This window comes from Marmota marmota, unplaced genomic scaffold (assembly GCF_001458135.2).
Source record: "Marmota marmota marmota unplaced genomic scaffold, marMar, whole genome shotgun sequence".
Lineage (NCBI taxonomy): Eukaryota > Metazoa > Chordata > Mammalia > Rodentia > Sciuridae > Marmota > Marmota marmota.
In genome coordinates this window covers 17,701,861-17,721,521 of record NW_026000242.1, presented here as the reverse complement: position 1 = coordinate 17,721,521, position 19,661 = coordinate 17,701,861, and the positions used below count along the sequence as shown (strand labels likewise).

The window sequence follows — 19,661 nt, the reverse complement described above, 5'->3', positions numbered from 1 at the left end:
GTGATGAGTTGAACAGTTTAGAGGGTTTTGAAATTTTAATTTAATTTAAATTCAACTTGAATTTTATGTGGCCTATTTTATTATCTTCTTATAAGAGGAAACAGAATGCTATTATTTGCAGCTTTGGTTTTCACACTGACAGAAATGATAAGAAGGGAAACATTTCAAATCCCACTTGATGTGCAGGACTAAAACCTCATAAACTAAAATGAAAAATGTATGATTTGTGTATTCCAATTACTCACAATTAGGTTGTTTTTGTCAGAACAATCTGTAATGAAGTGTAACAGGAAAATGAATAAATGACACAAAAAGATGTTATTTTAAAAACAAAATCCAGAGTTTAGGAAATAGAAAAGCACTCTGGAGTTTTGGCAAGGATTTTTAAGCATCATCTACAAGTTACAAATACAGATAATTGGTGACATTTAATAAAAGAAGGCATGGGCTGGAGTTGTGGTTCAGTTCAGCGCTTGCCTAGCACATGTGAGGCCCTGAGTTCCATCCTCAACACCACATTAAAAAAGCAAATAAATGAAATAAAGCCATTATATCCAACTACAAATAAAAATATTTAAAATAAATTAAAAGGAGGTATGTATATAGTGTCTCAATGGATATGGGTGGAGGCTATCCCAAAGTGGGACTTCTGGATCATACTGCAACCCTACTTTTTGGTATATAGAGGACTCTCCATACAGTTTTCCATAATGGCTATACTGGCACATATTACCACTAATAGTGTAAAGGGTTCCCTTTTATCTACATTTTTGTCAATAAAAAATCCCTGAGAGTAAATTTCAAACATTCTCAATGCAAATAGTGATGAGTATTTGAAGTGATGAATATGCTAATTACGTAGATTTAATTATTCTATATTGTATTCATAAATTATAACATTGCATTTATCAATTTAAAAATAAAAAATAAAAACTCAAAGAAAGGAGGCTTGAAAGAATAAACAAAACTCATATTTCATAATGACTTGGGGGGGGGGTTGAAAAATTCCACATTTACCATTCCATTTTCCTCTTTTCCCAAACATTACATCAGACAAACATAGGCTCTGGCTATATTCTTTTGAAAAGAATCTGTACATTTAATGGCTGTCAGTTTAATGGCATTAGGCATTAGGGAACCTCAAAACATACAGAGGAAATACGAAACTTGTTATTTGTTCCTACCACAGTTATCACAGGAACATAGTCACCTTCTCTGGGTGTGGCAGGGCTTCCACCCATGACAACCAGGTGAAATGACAATCTTAAAGGTGACTCTGGGAGGAATGTAGACCTAGAAGCGTCTAGGATAATTCATTTTCATTTTCTTCCACACAGTTAAACAATTACTGACAACAATGAAGTATTTAAGAGTTCCTGGAGTGACAGGGAATAGAGTGTGCATTCTAGAGCCCCAGCCACGGAGAGGTGTGCATGAAAAACACTCCATTTTTCCAGGAGACATCTGTGCCTACCTCCCCAAGAACTGGCCTTGTCCATCAGCCTTGCAGGGCAGCAATCCTGCTCCTGAAGTCGGCCACGCATAGAGGGAAAGGTGCCTCTTAAAGGAGCCCCTGGAAAGAAAGGAGTAGAGTCTTTTTAATGGCTTCTTCCACTTTACACTTCACACAGTTCTTATTCATAGTTTTGCCTCACATCTTTCAAAGAACATGTTAGAAACCCCGTCCCGTTTTCATTTCTCAGTCTTTCCCCCATCCTGTTCATTAACCTTAACTTTGCGCCTTGAATTAACCTTTTCCTTCCTTCTCTCTTTCCTAGGATATTTAAACTTCTCTGGATCTTCCCCCCAAGCCTTATGTCCTCCAATTCTTTCCTCCTTGGCCCGCCGAGGTTTGACCTCTGCCCCTTTTCTCTTCTCTCTCCCTGAGCCCCTTCACCTCATCCATTCCAGTCACTGGCTCTCCAGATTCCCGGGCTGTTTGCTGGTGAGAAATCTTTGCTGCAGAGAGGACCGGAGTCCCCCGCGCGCGCAGCCCAGTGGCAGAAGAGGGCTAGGCTGAGAGGGAAGGCGAGGACTGTAGAGGAGGGAGACAGCCCGCCCTCCCCGCGAGCCTGCAGGATGCGGCAGGGGACCGGGGGCATGGGGAGGTACTAACCCCCCCCCCCAGCCCCTGATCCGGGCTTACAGACCGGGTTCGCGGGTCAGTTTCCTGCCAAGTGAAGCAAAGAAGCAAAGGCGCCGAGGGAGAACTGGGGGTGCCCATCCCTAGAGTCAGTCCCTCGGCGAACGGGGGTAAAGGAGAGAAGAAAAAGGAGTCAGTGAGCGAAGAGGGGAAGGAAAAACCTGTCTCCAGACGGGCTCCGGAGCGTCGGAGAGACTGGGGCGCTCCGGTGAGCACCCACCTAGTGAAGCCAGCTGAGCCGTGGGCAAGGGGCGTGCAGAGCGAGTGCGCGCTGGGTGAGGGGACACCAGGAGGGCATTGAAGCCCGGGGCTGATGCAGACTTGGGGGGATGTTGGCGGGTGAGAGCTGGGGAGCGCGTGCGGCGCCAGCGGCGCCAGTGTTTGTGTGTATGTGAGAAAGCAAGGGGCGAGCGCGAGTGCAAGTGAGGCAAAGATAGAGCGCATGTCTCATCCCTGCGAGCAGCCACTAGACGCTCCACCACCATCTTTTGCATGTGCAACATTTGCAGTCGGACAGAAAACCTCTCCCAGGGCTATGGAGACTGCGGGAAAAATCTGGCAGCTCGCGATGGATTGCTAAAGGGAAATAGTCGTAATCGTAAACCGCCCAAACCTTTCTTCTTTTCTTTCTTTTTGGTTGTTTTTAATTTTAGCGCCATCGTCTTCAATGCCTCTCTGAACACCCTTTAGGAAGAGTGTGAGAGAAAGAGAGCGCGCGCCAGGGAGAGGAGAAAAGAAGATGAGGATTATTTGCAGACAGATTGTCTTGTTATTTTCTGGCTTTTGGGGACTCGCCATGGGAGCCTTTCCGAGCAGCGTGCAAATAGGTAAGCTCTGTTCCGGTGGGGTGTGCATGGAGCTGGTTGTAGCAGATACCCTCCGAAAGTGAGTTAAATGAGTTGCTGATAAGCAATTCGGGGAAACCCCCAGCAACTACCTTCCCTTCTGCTTTTCTCTTTTTTTTCTCTCCTTTACAAAAAGACTGCCTCTTGGTGCAAGTACCTTTTGAATATGAACACCCATCTTTCCTCAGACCTTACCCTATTTCCACCTTGTGTTCAAGTCGTTAAATCGGATTGGAATAAGTTGGGGGAAAAAAACCTTAGTGGGGGTTGATTATATTTTGTGTATTTCTTTTCATCCTTTTCTCTAAGAGCATGTAGAGAGGCCGAGTTTTTTTTTTATTATTATTATTTTCAGAATTACACTTCTTCTTCACATGCTGAACACCACAGCTTTCTAGCTATTACAGAAAGACAGGGCAAAAAAAGCGTTTCCTTCGCACTCCCTGTCTTCCAAAGTTAGATCCCTTTCCAGGAACCTTCTCTTCTTTTATGTTGTTTTCCTCTTAAAGCTTTTGCTCTTATTCCTCTACCTTCTCTCTATTTCCAGGGACCCCCCAACCCCTACATCCTTGGCTTTTCTTGCTATTCTCCTCTCCTGTCTTTTAATGGGACGCAGCTATTGAATTTCTTCCAGCTAAGCCCAGCCTCAACACTGCATCATTTCTCATGGACTGTGCACAAAACAGAGATTAGGCTGAGTCCACGAGCTGCAGAAAAACAAAGTTCATTTCCCCTTTCTGATTTCCCTCTATCCTACATGTCACCACAGCCCATCATTTCTCTATGATAATGTAAATCTCTTTTCCGTTCATCTGCATGTCTCTTAAGAGAGATGCCCTGTGCTGGCTGATGTAGCAGTGTGCTGGGAATCCTGGGGAGGGCAAGAGAGAGAAAGCAAAACACACTAAATGGTCTCAGAGGTCATTGTGAACATGACAAATTGGAACAAGAAAAAGCTGAGCTGTCCTAAAGACTAAAATACTAAGCATGCACTTTAGTGACAAAGGGCAGTCTCCCAAGATGTGGCAAAGATAGCTCCTTGATTGTATGTGCTTTCAAGTGGCAGATTTGACAGTGTTTGGGGTGGGTATAACATTCACAAGAGAAAACAGTGAATGTGCTTTTCCTGCTGTTTTTAATAGGTGGTCTCTTCATCCGAAACACAGATCAGGAATACACCGCTTTTCGATTAGCAATTTTTCTTCATAACACCAGCCCCAATGCGTCGGAAGCTCCTTTTAATTTGGTACCTCATGTGGACAACATTGAGACAGCCAACAGTTTTGCTGTAACAAATGCCTGTAAGTAAAAGATAAATTATGGATAAATTGGAAGATAATTTAAAGGAAGGAATGGACTCCCCTTCCTCTTTAACATTATTAATGTTTTATAGAAAGAAATTCAAGATTCCTACAGTTGCCTTGTTTCAGAGACAATTAGAGTTAAAAACAAAATTTGGTCTTAGGGATATGCAGCTGGTCTGTCTCTCCCTTTCTTCCTTCTTTTCTTTATTTCTTGTCTGGATATCCAAGGCAAATTCTCCTTTATGTGTTATTCTATAATCTAAATGTGAATTTAATGAAAACTGTACTCCATCTAGTTTTTTATTCATTTCCTTTGGTTTTTCTTATTTGCTTTTCACTTGAGTAAGCGTATGCTTTGCTTTTAAAGAAGACACATGCTTCTTTACACTGGTAAAGGCAATGGAAGGTTGCTAATAGTGAGAAAGAGAGGGGAGTGTGGTGTGGAGGATATATATTTGAGTCGGTTGGTTGACGCTGTCGATGATCTGGTGATGTCACTTGAGGCTGCCCTGCTCTTATATTCTAGGTTGTAAATGTCTCTTACTATCACGTAATGCATATATTCTATGGATAACTCCATGAATCCTACCTTGAGGCCAAACCAAATTAGTCTCTGATCCACCTGAATACACAAATCAACCCAGCTGGATATATTATCCCATACATTGAAACTAAATGGGTGATCTCACCTAATGCTACAAGGAAACAGTTTTACAGTGCTCACCCATCAAGATCCTATATGACTAAATGTACAAAAATACCATAAACTATGCATTAATTTAAAATACTCAGAAACGTGATCAGTCGATAGCATTGTATTGCCTTCTCATGCTTGAAGGAAGTGCAGATTTAAAATGTTTTCTCAGTTTTATGTTAATTTACCATTGCTTGAATTCTATATACTAAGATCATGATTATAGATTAATACATATAAGAATGGTTTCCATATAAAATTTTGCATACTTTCATAGCGGCCATAAAATGTTTAATCAGAATTCTAGAGCATTTTTATTATAGTAAGTTGGGACATATATTAATTTAAAAAATCCTATTAGTACAAGAAAGTAACTGAACAAAGAAACAAGTGAAATTGAAAACAGAGTTTTTAAATGTTTAGAGGAAATCTATTTTATTAACTTATATATCTTAATTCACAATTATTTTTCATTGGTTCATTTAACAAATATGAGCACTTTTCCTTGATTCTTAAAACTTAGTTTTATAGAGTTTGAAGCATTTGACAGTTTTATAAAATACCATAATTATATTATTTTTTCAGGAATGCTATAGTTCCTATGAGTACTACTTAAAAGTAATTTGTTTCATTTAGTGATAAAATTAATATTATAGCAAAAGGGAGCTGTTTTTAAGCTCAAATGCATACAAATTAGAGCTAGTTTTGTGAATAGTGAGTTTTATAGAGTTTTCAAGTTATTTGTTTTATATTCCAAGTGTTGAAAAGGGATGCCAACACTTCAACTAGTACTCAGCAAGTACTCTCCTTAACACTTGAAAATTATTCGTCTATTTAGATATTTTTCTCATGTCTCTCCTAAGATTCTGTCAATACCTATTACTAGTTTTAAAAACAATTCATATTCCAAATATATGTGATGATACTTTGTCAGCAGTATATTATTTTTTAAATATTGTTATTAAATTTTGAATGATTTTCTTAAAAGTGGCAGATCATTTAGTTTCATTTTGTCTCATTTTTCACAAATTAAGATCTTCAATATACTGAAGTTCACACAGTGACTTCCAGCTAGGTAAACTATGAAGTGCTAATTCTTTCCTCCTCCATATTTGTTAACCTAATTTGTGACCATTTTAACTAGTTTTATTTTTTTTATGTAACAGAATATATATGAAATAAGATATTATTGTTAAATGGCTTGTAAATATGAGAAACTGATAGTAAGTTGTATATATAATTTAAAAAAGGAGGAAAATCATGAAATATAGAGAATGCTATTATTTAATATATTTGCACTGAGAAAATTAAAACAAGTAAACTTTAAATTTGTTTTGAATCCAAGTATAGCACAATGTCAGTGAACTCAATGATTTTGTGTAGGATTAACAAACATTTAAAAATATAAATAATGGTAAAAAAGAAAACACCTTCTAGTGAAGAAAATGTTAATTATTTTAACAAATGAGTACACTATATGTCCTCAAAGCAAATCTAAGCTGAATTTTGGGAAAATCAATGGAAAGTTTGGGTCAGGTGATTGGTGTTTGTTGAATACTTTAAAGCATACACACGCATGATTTTCCAGTCTAATTAAAGGTGAAACATAAGCAGTAAGTGTAAGATAACCTCATGGATCAAGCTCTCTGCCTTTGGATACGAAAGAGTATAAGTAAGTCTTGAAATTGATTATCATGAAGAATTAACATTGAACTTTTCTTCACTGTGATACAGACTAGATTTTCAGATTTGTCTTGGATTAAATATAAAGATAGAATAAGTGGCCTATTAGATTTATTTTCATGCTGACTTTCCTATAGTTGCTCCTTGTAAAACTTCAGAGTGTAGTCTCCTTGTGAATAAGGGCCAGTATACAGGTTATCTTTAAATATTTTATAGAAAGTACACTCACTCAAGACAGATTGAAGAATAAAGTGTGTTGGTCACCTACTGTACAAATATATTATAATGCTGTTTTTTATACTCAAAGTTAAATTAGTGCTCTGCAAAAAGTGTAGGCAAAAAACTATTTTATATGTAGGGTTTATATAATCAGAAGTCCAAACCTGATTAACTCAAACTTACATTTCAGGTATAAATCCCAAATTGCTGGAGGAATAATTTTAGCTTACTCTTTTATTTCGGTTTCAGCGATATTTTTGTACAATTAAAATATTTTTTTTCTTTCTTAGCTATTCCATTGTTGGAAAGTCACACTTTGCTGATTAAACTGAAATTATAAGACATACATTTAATAAAAATTATGATCTATTTCATTAACAAAAATATAGGTATAATAAATATTCTTTGTAATCAAATTTTAAAATGTAATTAAATGTACTTTATTGTGATTTATACAGAGTGACAAAAAGAATATTTTAAAAGTGAATTAAATATAGGAAATTTATTTTAATGAAAATATTGTACAATTGTACTTGAGATAGATATTAAAGTGACTATCTTTGCAGACAAACAATCCAGTTATAATAATGTCTTTTCCAAAAATGCTTGAGACAACCTAAAGTAGGCTAACTTAAAAAGTATTTTTTAGTAGTTAATGAATACAGATATTTTGGTTTGAAGGATAATGTATGTTAAATTTGACCAAAAGTGATAACTAAAATATAAAATTATGTCTATCACCAAACTTTTTAAAAGACAAAAATACTTGAGACATTGCTATTATTTGTTTAATCCAGCTACATTAAAAATTTGACAAAAAATCAATTCTGTAATAAGGCAGTCTCTATAAAATGAAATCTACACATATTTGTTTCTATATAATAATAATAATAATAATAATAATAATAATAATAATAAAATAATATATAAATAATATTTTTAAATTTCAGGTGGGTAATTGGAAATATATAATAAATATATCAAGTACTTACATGTTGTCATCTTCATAAAAGAAAAAAAAATATAGACTAGTTCCAACTTTTTAAACCTTAACAGAAAGGAACAATATTTTTTTCTCTGATTTTTTTAATGATGTGTTTATTTTATATTCCTTTTCTGTCAAAATCTTTCTTTTCAACTGTTTAATAGATTGAGAGATTGCAACAATCACAAACCCACTAGATATTATATTCTAGAAATGATGAAAAAGTCTTATTTTTACAGTTAGGTATTAGTTCTCTTTTTCTGACCAATTTACTTGTCTAAATAATCCAAAAGAGTGATATTTTTCAAAATAGCCAGGTATGTAAAATACAGTTGTTTAGTTAATTTAGGAAAATGTGACACTATACCAAATTGATTTTGCGGGATTTTCCACTTATTTGGTAGGTATGTAATAAAAACTCACTGAACTTAAGTGTACTAAGCAATATAATATTGGGGGTTTAATTCAAATCTTAATATTGTTGTATGTTCTCCTTCCAGAAACAGGATGTCCAAAACAAGCACGCTAACAGTTTACACTATGTTACCATAATACATGCTAAAGATAAAATTCTATTTCTGCAAAATTGATAGTAAAGATGTTAGAATTAAATATACTGTTTTGCTTATTTTTAGGTAAATAATGCTGTGACTCTACTGTGACTCATATTAGGTTTCCTTAATTTGAATAGAGAGCAACATCCTATGTTGATTTGAAACTGTTCTTTAGTTTTATAATTTTTATCCATTCTCCATAATTTTCCATCCTGAAATTAATGACTAGATGAGTCATATTTCTATGGTTTGTCCCTTTCTTAAATGATAAGATGATGTATAATTTGCATTGATGTATTTCAGAGTTGTCACAAGATTAATCTTTCCTAAAACTTCAGAAAAAAATACTTGTTGTTTTCAGTCTGGATTCTTTCCAGTGTTATTCATTTCCCAAAGAGAAAAAGAATTTACTCCCTGGCATTAGAAAATCAATCAACCTATCTATCTATCTATCTGCATAATTTGAAGAGTATTATTATTATTGTTCTGAATTTTAAAATGAAGAATACATATAACACACTTCATAACCTCACACAACTCTTAGACTGTCTTCATGTACATGATTTTATTTGACCCTATGTGAATCTCACAGTGAGACAATCTGGGAAGACAGGCATTGTTTTGTTGTTTGGCATGTTTTGTCTCAAGGAAGTTATTAATTTGCCAAAGCCTATGTAATAATAGTTCAAAGCCAAAGTTCAAACCTGATCTTCTTACTTCCATCCTAGTATCCTACTGAGAGGCCATACTGGTGTAAGAAATATAAACCTTCATTGAGATTGCATGAATTAAGGAAGAAAAAAAAGAATTTCCATTTATCTTTTCTCTAATTTAATTGCAACATTTTAAAGAAAATAGGGCAAGACAGTTCTGGGCGATTTATTCATTTAATCACATGATAGTGAATGATATAGCGAAGGCTGAAGTCATATTACACAATGAAGCCATCCGTTCATTCTTTAGATAATGCATACAACTATATTCATTAAACATTTATCAAAAACAATTCTATTCAAGATACTATACTAGAAAAGGAGAATACAAAACTTATAAAAGTAGTTGCTGCCCTCAATGAGCTCATAACTCAGTGGGAAAGGTAAATAAACCAGTTGTTACTGATTACAGTACAGTAAGGTAAAATGCTCTGACAGAAAAACAGAGTACTATGACAGAGAGGAACACTCGGAGGATTATTACAACAAACTTGACCTGGCACCAGACAGGATGATGCTGTCTGATCTGGGTGTTAAGGCTCTAGTTGAGTTATTGAAGAAGAGGGAGGAAGGAAGTCATGCCTGGCCAAAGGAATGGTACATGAAAAGGCAATAGGAGCCAGGTGGGTGTTGAACGACTGAATATCATTTAAACTGGGTGTAGTATTGAGTATGAGGAGGAGAGGTGTGCTAAGGGATGCAGATTTGTATAGCTACAGAGGATCTATAGCTGTGGCAAGGAGATTCTTTGGAATAAAAAAGGGACTCATAAATTATTTGAACAGATAATGACATGATCAGATTTATATTTTGCAAAGAACAAGCTGGATGCAAGAGACAGAATAAATTGGAAGAGGACAAAACAGAAAGGAAAAGCCCTGTTAGTTGTGTGTCGAAATAATACAATTTAAAATGATGGATGCTTGGATAAAAGTAGAAGCACCGAGAAGAGAGAAGAGCTCATAGATCCAGGAATGCAGAACTTTTGACAGAACTTAGTGATTGATTGGATGTCTCTGTGGAAAAGTGGCAAAGAAATGAGGTAAGAATAAATGATGGTTTCTCAGACTTCTGGCCTAGGTGAATATGCTTAACTAGTGGTACTAATCACAGAAAGGGATATCCAGGAGAAGAAGCCGATTTGAGTGTGGAAGATGAGTTTCACGTGACCACACTGGTTTTGCAGTGTTAAAAAGATGTTTAGAGGGTGATATTCAGTAGAGATGTGGGCATGAATGTCTGGAGCTCAGGGTTTAGTCTGAACTGAGGACAGAGGACCGGCAATGGCTAGAGACACGAGAATGAATGAGCTCATCCAGACTGAGCAGCAGCAATGAAAGACTGTGGAGGACCAAATGCCAAGAAGTACCAATAGCTAAGGGGCTGGGAGAGGAAAAGGGTAAAACAAAAGCGGCTGAAGGAAAATGGGTCAGAGAGTTCAGAGGAAATTGAGGCAAGAGTGATTATACAACAGCCCAGAAGGGGGCAGAATTTTAAGTCAATAGTGATCAACCATGGCAGAAGCTTCAGAGTTCAAATAATGAATTGCAAAGAAATGTGTAGTATCTTGAACATAAATCTTTGTTTTCTCTTTATAGTGTTCTTTTGTATTTTGGACAGGAAAAAAAGAGTTGTCTTAAGACCATGTAGATTCAATTTATATATAATCCTTTGTATATATATTGGTTCAGAATACTTTAATCTATTATTTACAGGTAGGGTGGGGTAGTCTTCTCCAGACCGTTGAGTCTGATATGTTTAAATTTGCAATCTGAGAGTAGTTGTTTAACATTCTGAGCTTTTTTGTTGTTGTTGTTATTCTTCTCAACACAGGAAAACCACACCTACCACATATAAATTTTATGAATAGTAAAAAAGTGAGTAATATTCCACAAACAGATAGAACTCAATTAATTTATTTCTGTTTCATATGGAGTAGACTTTTTCCTGAGCAAACTTAAGATTTCAAATTACTTATATTATCTACAGATCTATAGTAACAGAAACAGCATGGTATTAACACTAAAACAGGCATGAAGACCAGCAGAATAGAACAGAAGACAGAGAGACAAACCCACATAAATACAGTTATCTCATACTTGACAAAAGTGCCAAAAACATACATTGGAGAAAAAGTAGTCTCTTCAACAAATGGTGCTGGGAAAATCAGAAATCTATACGTAGTAGAATTAAATTTAATCCCTCTCTCTCACCCTGCACAAAAAATCAACTCAAAATGGATCAGAGATCTAGGAATTAGACCAGAAACCCTGCACATACTAGAAAAAACAAATGTAGGCCCAACATTCCTACATGTCAGCTCAGGAACTGACTTCTTAATAAGACTCTTAAAGCACAAGAGTAAAATTAAAAATCAATAAATGGGATATTTTCTATTATATTTTGACAAGGCAATTTATGTTTTGAATGAGTATGGTTGATGTTTCATAGAAACTTTTCTGACCTCTCAGTTAACTGTTCATTTCAGTTGACTTAAGTCTGAAGCTGTATTTGTCCAAAGTATTTTGAAGTATATGAGAAGGTAAATTTACCTGGGATCTATGAACAGTTCACAGAGGATTATTTCACTGGTAGATCAAGGGAGGAATATGAAGTCTTCTAATTTTAGGCACAGTTGTGTGTGCTTGTGTGTAGTGTGTGTTGTATTCATATGTATTTACAGAGAGAGAATTTAAACTCCTTGATGAGCTCCAGTCACAGAAAGGGCCCAGGACTACAGTCCTACAAGAGACACACTTAAGTTAGATTAACAGCTCTTCATTCCCTTTGCCACTTGAGAAACAAAATGGATTTTATTCTTAAAATCAACTAGGAATTTTTCCAGAAAATCTATCCCTACTTGTCATCTTGTGATTTTTACTCCTTCCCTTTCTATCAAAAGTACTACATTTCTACCTCAGCTCCTTCTATTTTTATCCCTATTTACCTTTGTCACCATCACCACTCTGGGAACACTGTGTTCTTGAAGGTCATGAATGCTTTACAAATTAGTAAATCCAATTGTTGTCTCTTAGTCCTCAGTGCCTTAGAATATTTGCAGGATTTGCTGATGGCACCTTGTTCTTTGAAACTTGTGATTCTTTTATGTCATTTGTAATGCAGCACAAAAATTTCAGAGTTCTAAATAGCAACACTCCCATTATTGCATATTGCCAAATTCATGTCATAAATACCACCATGTGTAAAAAATGACTAAATGACACTCAACTGTTATACAGTGTTGGATGCTTCATTAGTTGTCCAGCCTATTGGCCAGCTAATTTTTTTATAGGAACAATATTTGATTTCAGAATAACTATACATTTCACAACTATTTTCCTGAGTGAAATATTCTAAGATGTGCTCAGCTGTCAGTTTTTTTTTAACATGTTTTTGGATTCCACATGAACATGGAGTTGATAATTAAAAAATATTAGCCTAAGTCAAAATTTTTCTAGTCTTTACAGCATCATCATTTATTTCCAACTTAATAAAAATGCTATATTGTGAATGCAATTTTCAATGTTATATTATAAATAAAAGGCGAAAAATATTCAAGATTTATAGCATCATTCAATAATCTATTTCTCCAGATAGAGCAAAATTTATGCCAGAAGCTGTAATCACTGTTTGCTTCTTTTTATTATATACTTATTCCATAATGTATTCTTCATCAGTAACTTTAAAATTTTTATACTTTGTGCTCTTCCCATTTTTCATATTAAAGCTAACAAATACTTCAGGAAATTTTAAATAATTCACACATCATAAAAAGTGAGAATATTTTTAATTCTACCACTTGGAGACAATCAGAGCAAACAGTTTGTTGTAGATCTTTCTGTATTTCTTTTTTTTTTTCTATAAAGACTTAGAAAGATAAGAGTAGTATAAAACCACCTGTCGTGGTGGCACATGCAGCTTGGGAGGCTGAGACAGGAGGATCTCGAATTCAAAGCCAGCCTCAGCAAAGGAGAGGTGCTAAGCAACTCAGTGAGACCCTGCCTCTAAATAAAATACAAAATAGGGCTGGAGGTGTGGCTTAGTGGTTGAGTATGCCTGAGTTTAATCCCCAGTACCAAAAAAAAAAAAAAGAGAGTACTATAAAACTAGGTGAATGAGGGCACACTTATAATCCCAACTCCCAGAAACTCTGGAGGTGGAGACAGGAGGATCGCAAAATCCAGGCCAACTTGGACAACTTAGAGAGGCCCTTTTTCAAAATGATAAATAAAAAGATCTGGGGTTATAACTCAGTGGCAGAGTGCATAGGGGATCAATCCAGTAACACACACACACACACACACACACACACACACACACAGGAATAGCAGTATAAATATAAACTGTTTTACATATTTAGAAATGTAAGTATTTGATACAAAAGTATCATTTTATACCTATATTTTACAAATGCTATATTACACTTAATCATAAAATTATTTCAGTTTATAAGAACTATTTCATTTTCTTTTATGGTTACATAAGTTGCAATTGTGAGAAATTCATATGATTAATGTACTCTATCTTCTATCAACATTTAGATTGTTTCTACATTTTTTATATTATAAACAGAACAGCAATAAAACTCTTTGTGAACCTGTGTGAATATTTCTTTAGCATCAACTGCTGAAGGTGAAATTACTATCTCAAATTTCAATTTTTGCTTTTAATAAATAATATAGTCTCCTTTAAAAATGCTATTCAAATTTACAACCACCAGTATGTGGGAATAATTGTTTTTCTATGACCTGCCAACACTAGCCATTATCAGTCTCTTGAATTTTCACTTGTCCTGATGGGTGAAAATGACATCTAATTGCTGCATTAATTAGCATAGTTTTGATTAATAGTGAGGCTGAGAAAATTTTCCTGTTCTTAAGACTTGTGTACCTCCTTCTCTGTGAACTGTCTGTTCTTCTTTTGCCATTTAAAGTTTTCTTCATTTGTGGGAGTGTTGCACATACTCCAGAAATTAACTCTTTGCCATGTATTCTTCTACTTTTCCTTTGGCTTCCATTTCTGATATATTTTTTATATAGACAATTTACACTTGTATTTAATCAAATATGTGGATCTTTCTCCTTGCAACCTCTGGGTTTTGTGTTAAGATTATATAAAAGCATTCTATTCTTAAAGCTATCAATAGATTATCCTACATTTTGTGGTATATTTGTGATTTTACATTTTATATTGTTAATATTAACTTTTCCAGAATATATTGTCTTATGTATGTTGGAAATCAATCTTCATTTTTTTCTTCACTGTTTATTTATCTTTTCCAATTGCTTTGAACTGCTGCATTTCTGCACAACTTGTGCCTTTTTTTGACCGAATTTGAACTTGTACAAAAATTCTCAATTTTATCTCTTTGAAAGTTCTGCTATCTGCTGTTCTTTACGTACCCACCTTTTCCTGACAGTTCTATTGCTGGTTTTGATACTTTTATTGCTTGTTTATTACTCCTAATACTTCCTAGTTTTTTCTTCTCTCTCTCTCTCTCTCTCTTTTTTTTTTTTTTGATTATCACTCACCATCTGACTAAGTCCTTTTGCTTCTATATCCGAAGTATACCACAAATATTTTCACTTTCTGCATTTCTAACCCTACCATTCATGTACAAGTCAATGGCACTACTTCAATGGTTTCATAATTAATCTCCTCGTTCTATACTTTGCCTTTCTCCAGCTACTTTATATATTTGAGCCAGGGTTGCCTTCCTGAATTTAAAAGTCAGAGACTGTCTTCCTGACATAAAACCCTCCAATTGCTTTTCATTCCTTAATGTGAAATCCCAGCTTTTCTATGTCTTGCATTATTTGACTCTTACCTTGTTCTTACCATGGTGGAGTCTACTCTGGTCTTCTTTTCTTCATGCCTTTCTTCATTCACTTTTACTACACTCCTCTGATCCAATTACTTACTTCGATCAATTTTTCTGAATCTTCAGGCTAAGGTCAAATATCAGCACCTAAGAAAAACCTTCCTGGCTCACCTTTCCAGCATAAACCCTCCCACAACAAAACCCCATGTATGCTATTTGAGACTACAATCAAATGATTAACTTTACTTTTCTTGCAATCTGTAATTATTATTTTTATCTTTTAACCTATATATCATTTATATTTTCCACTGGAATAAGTGCTTTCAGAATAAAGGGCTTTGTTTGATTTGTTAAATGGTATGTCCTCGTACTGGTCACTCAATGCCTGATACAAAGCAGGAATCAACAAATATCAATGCATGCATGAATGAGAAATACGTAATGAGTTTTCTCTTTATTTATTTTGGGACAGCCTTAATCTAACACTTTTCATGTGTACTCTTAGAGATATCAAGCAAAGGATAGAAAGAACACATCCAAAAGAAATGTAACATACTTTATCTTAAGCATTTTTTTCTCATTTGTTTCTGTCAGATTCTATTTGTAAGATAAATAAGTAAGAAAGAAGTTGGGACCATTAATGCAGATTGATGTACATGGTGCTAGCCAAATGGCTCTTAGATAAATTTAAGTCTGGTAGAGGAGTGTTCTATGTACTTATAACATTTGATGTCTGCTGACAAAAGAACTTGAGAACACCGATAGCAAATACTTTGAAAGTAGGAGAGAGCCCAGTTGGGAAGCCAGGTGAAGTGGTGAACACACTCAGGAGTCCCATCTCACACATTGACTGCTTCCTTAGCACTTAAAGTTCATGGAACTTGAAGACATTTGTACAAAGGGGTTGGGAGTCAAATACATAATGTCATTCCCAATAGTTCAGGATTTTCTTCATTGTACCTTCTCTCACACATTTCATTATTGATTAGCTTTCATGGCCCCTTATCCTTCTCCTGTTTGAAATTAACTTATCTTTTAGATAATTACTTAATGTTTAACCATGTAGACAGTCTACCCGGGCAAATTTGAAAGACATTTTAGATTTTTTTTTGCTCCGAAGAATTAGAATCAAAGGAAAGTGATTATTTTTTTTCCCTGAAAAAGTTTGCATGCCTCCTCCTTTCTAATATAATAAATATTTTTTTTATTACTCTTACATCCAGGAAGCTCAATACCATATTTTTAATTTAGTAACAACATTATTAATCACTTTAAATATTTTCTTTGTTTTTATATATTTGACTTTTCTAATATTAAATATAACATAAATACTTTCTATTAATATGCATATATGTATCTTATAAGCAAATCATTTTCAGAAAGTAACACATAGGTATTATAGTTATAATTAAAACAGTCGAAATGGATCCCATTCATTATAGATATTGGTCAGAATTTACTTGAATGGTCAAATCTCTGTATCCTGTACACTCCTTAGAAAATGGATGGTGGGTAAACACATAGATAGTCTGTCTACTCCATTAGGCTGTGAGTTCCTTGACTGAAAGGATGATACCTTGTTAATATTTTCACCATGAGCGTCTGCCAATGTGTAGGGAGCATAAATGCTCCATACTCAATAATTGTTTGCTGAAAAATTGTTGGAGAAAGGAAAGAAAGGAGACAACATATTTCTTGATTGGAAGTTGGTAACAGCTCATTCTTAACCTGAATTTAATAGCACAAAAATAAAACTAGTTTATTTTCTATGTGACTCACACCCTCCACATTTTAGAAAGCAAATATTACATTCCCCCTCACTACTTTCCTAAGCTTAATAGATTTCTATAAAACATAGTTTCTAAAATCATTTTCATTTAAAGTTATAGGTATCCTCTAGATTTGCCATAATTTCCCTCAATTATAATGACCTATATTACCCTCATATTCCTGTTATTCCTGTCCAGCGTTGCTTAAACTCATGGATATTATCTGATATGAAGTGTCCAGGTGAGAGTATGAATTTCAGTTATTTAGGTATTGCACACATAAGGTTAGCACTCTGTTGATTCATGTTAAGATTGTGGTCATTAAAACTTCACATTCTGTTCTTTTTCACACATGGATCACTACAAACTACCCTTCCCATGGGGCTTTTTAAAATGTATACAATGAAAGACTTTATATATACATTCTTAATTTTCACCTTGCTTGGAAACATTAAGACCACCCTCAATGTTAATTCAATTAGCTATAAACTATTTAAAATTCTATGTGACTCTTTATTATTATCTATATTGCTGATTAAAATTCAAAAAGGTTGGAATATAGGATAGATATTAGATGACACTAGCATTTGAATCAATACTTTTAGATATATGTTGGCAGTTGAATGTGAATTCTCCTAAGAATAGTTAATTTGATCAAGTGTCTTCGTATTACACATAAAGATTGCTATTTCACTGCATTTGTACTTTTTAAACATTAAAACAAATGAATACAGAAAATCTTGAAAAAAATGTCTCCTTCAACCATATAGGATAAAGGATGACTCACATATTCTCTCTCTCTCTTACACACACACACACACACACACAACTTTTAGATTGGAAAGAATGTACAAATGATATAAAACAGATACTTCATACTAGAATAAATAAATCTTACAAATAAACTTCAATAATGTGAAAAAAACTAAAATGAGAGATATAGTTCTATGTAATAAATAAGCTGAAGATAGTAATATGGAAAGCATTTTAAACTCAAGCTAGCTAAGGCATTTAAAATTTTTGAAAATCAGTTTGCCACACACAGAAGCCATCAAAATTGTGAATTATTTGATACCATGAACAAGGAAAAATCTCTAAACATGAAATTCTTCATGAAAGCATTACTTAGTAATCTTTAGTTGGGAGATGATTATATTAATTAAGACCCAACCAGACTATTGAGGAAGACTGTCCATTGTAAAAGCTCTCCAACTGACTTGTGTCAACGGTTCTGATTTCAATAATTCTTTCTATGTATGCAGAGACTCTTTGAGTGTGCTTCTTTTTAGTATTTTATCTTGGTTTTGCCTTTCTTTCTTTTTCTTTTGTTTTTCACCCCTTACAGAAGTACCAGTGTCATAGTAGGGGAAGAAAATGCTCTTTTCAAATGCAAAAAAAGGATGTCCTCAAAGTACCATAATGATTTCTGGAGTTCATAGGTCTAGTTAAGTGATTTCTAAGTATCAATTATTTGGAGGAACACAGATCTTCCACACCTTTCCTGGCTAGTGTCCAGATAAAAGCAGGCACTTTGTCTTGGAGGAAGTGGAACGCCAGACCTTGCACAGATGTTTGGCAATCTAGTCAACTAATGATATGAAAAATCACTTTGGTTGATTTTTGTCCCAATATGTTCTCTGTTTCTTTATCCTGACTTCTCATTTTCCCAAACTCATAATGTATTGAGAAGATTCAGAAATTATGTGACCCTACTTGGGCCTTGAAAGATGCATGAAATTTGCCCATGTTGTGAAGAGAAATACAAGTATTCCAGGCAGAAAAAGAGCATAATAGCAAAAAAAAAAAAAAAAAGTGTAAATGTTTTTGGATGCCTCTGGGGATCAGTATGTGTCTGGAGAGCATAGTAGGGTGGCAAGGTTTGTCAGGAGGTGCAGAGAGGAAGGGTAGGAGGGGCATATAGCAATGAGAGGTGGTAGAGAACCTGGTTAACTGCTCTGTAGGCCAGGGTGAGGGTGCTGTCCTTTACTCTGAGGGAGAAGACAGTAAGAATTATTCTAAGCAGTTTATAACATAATTATATTTGTGTTTTAGAAAGACTTCCAGCAGCACTGTTCATCATTCATGTATATAGCAAAGCATGGCTCCTTTCTCATACCAAATCCTACACTAAGAAACTGTTTGCTAGACAAGAAATGCAATTGTGTTACTTCAGCTGCTGCTTGTAAAGCCCATTATTGTATGTGTTCTGCTCGCTATTTTTCAGTAAGAACTGTTATATTCAGTAACAAATACTTAGCTTATAATCTCAAACATGTATCTTCAGAATTGCAAACCAGATCTTTTAAAGATTATAAACTGTAAAAGAGCTGGCACTGCTGCGATGAAATAAAAACAACAACAACAAAAAGGTGAACATTGCCTACACTATATGTAAAGTTAATTAAATCCCCTTACTGATTAATGTAGATACTGATAGAATACTATACATTCTATTCCTGACTAAATTTCATACTGTTCCCTTGTTTTTAGTTTTCATTCTTTATAGAAGTTAATTATTCAATTTAGTTGGCACAAATAAGAATCTATACCAAAATTACAACTTGCCACTTACATACTGTAGATTAGTAAGAATAGTTTTAAGTACATGAGTTGAACAATTGTAATGCTAAAACAATAATTAGTACAGTTACTATCTTTATACTCAGTCTAATGACAGAAAAAGTACAGTAAGATAGTATCATATATAATTTGCAAGATATGGTTATTTGTGCCCTTCAAAATAATAAACTAAAATTTTATGTGCATACCTTTGTGCAACATTCTTCAAATTTATTTCTTGAAAATAAAAATAGAAGAATATATATACTATACACATACATATAGTTCAGAATAACTATAAATAACTATTCTCTGTATCATTTATCAAAACTTCATATATATATATATATATATATATATATATATATATAT

General features: G+C 34.5%; 1 protein-coding gene across 8 annotated transcripts in view; it reads left to right on the top strand.

Annotated features, from left to right (window-relative positions):
* The first annotated feature begins 1,969 nt into the window (after positions 1-1,969).
* Gria4 (glutamate ionotropic receptor AMPA type subunit 4) overlaps positions 1,970-19,661 on the top strand; it is a 344,863-nt gene continuing 327,171 nt past the window's right edge. For 4 of the 8 annotated variants that reach the window (XM_048795822.1, XM_015489929.2, XM_048795825.1 and 1 more), the window contains exons 1-3: positions 1,971-2,351; positions 2,797-2,970; positions 4,131-4,289. In XM_048795822.1, the coding sequence (XP_048651779.1) occupies positions 2,883-2,970; positions 4,131-4,289 (247 nt within the window). In that variant the 5' untranslated portion in view covers positions 1,971-2,351; positions 2,797-2,882. Of the gene's footprint in view, positions 2,352-2,796; positions 2,971-4,130; positions 4,290-19,661 lie in introns of those variants that run through there. The other 4 variants (XM_048795826.1, XM_048795823.1, XM_015489930.2 and 1 more) reach the window with 3 other exon arrangements.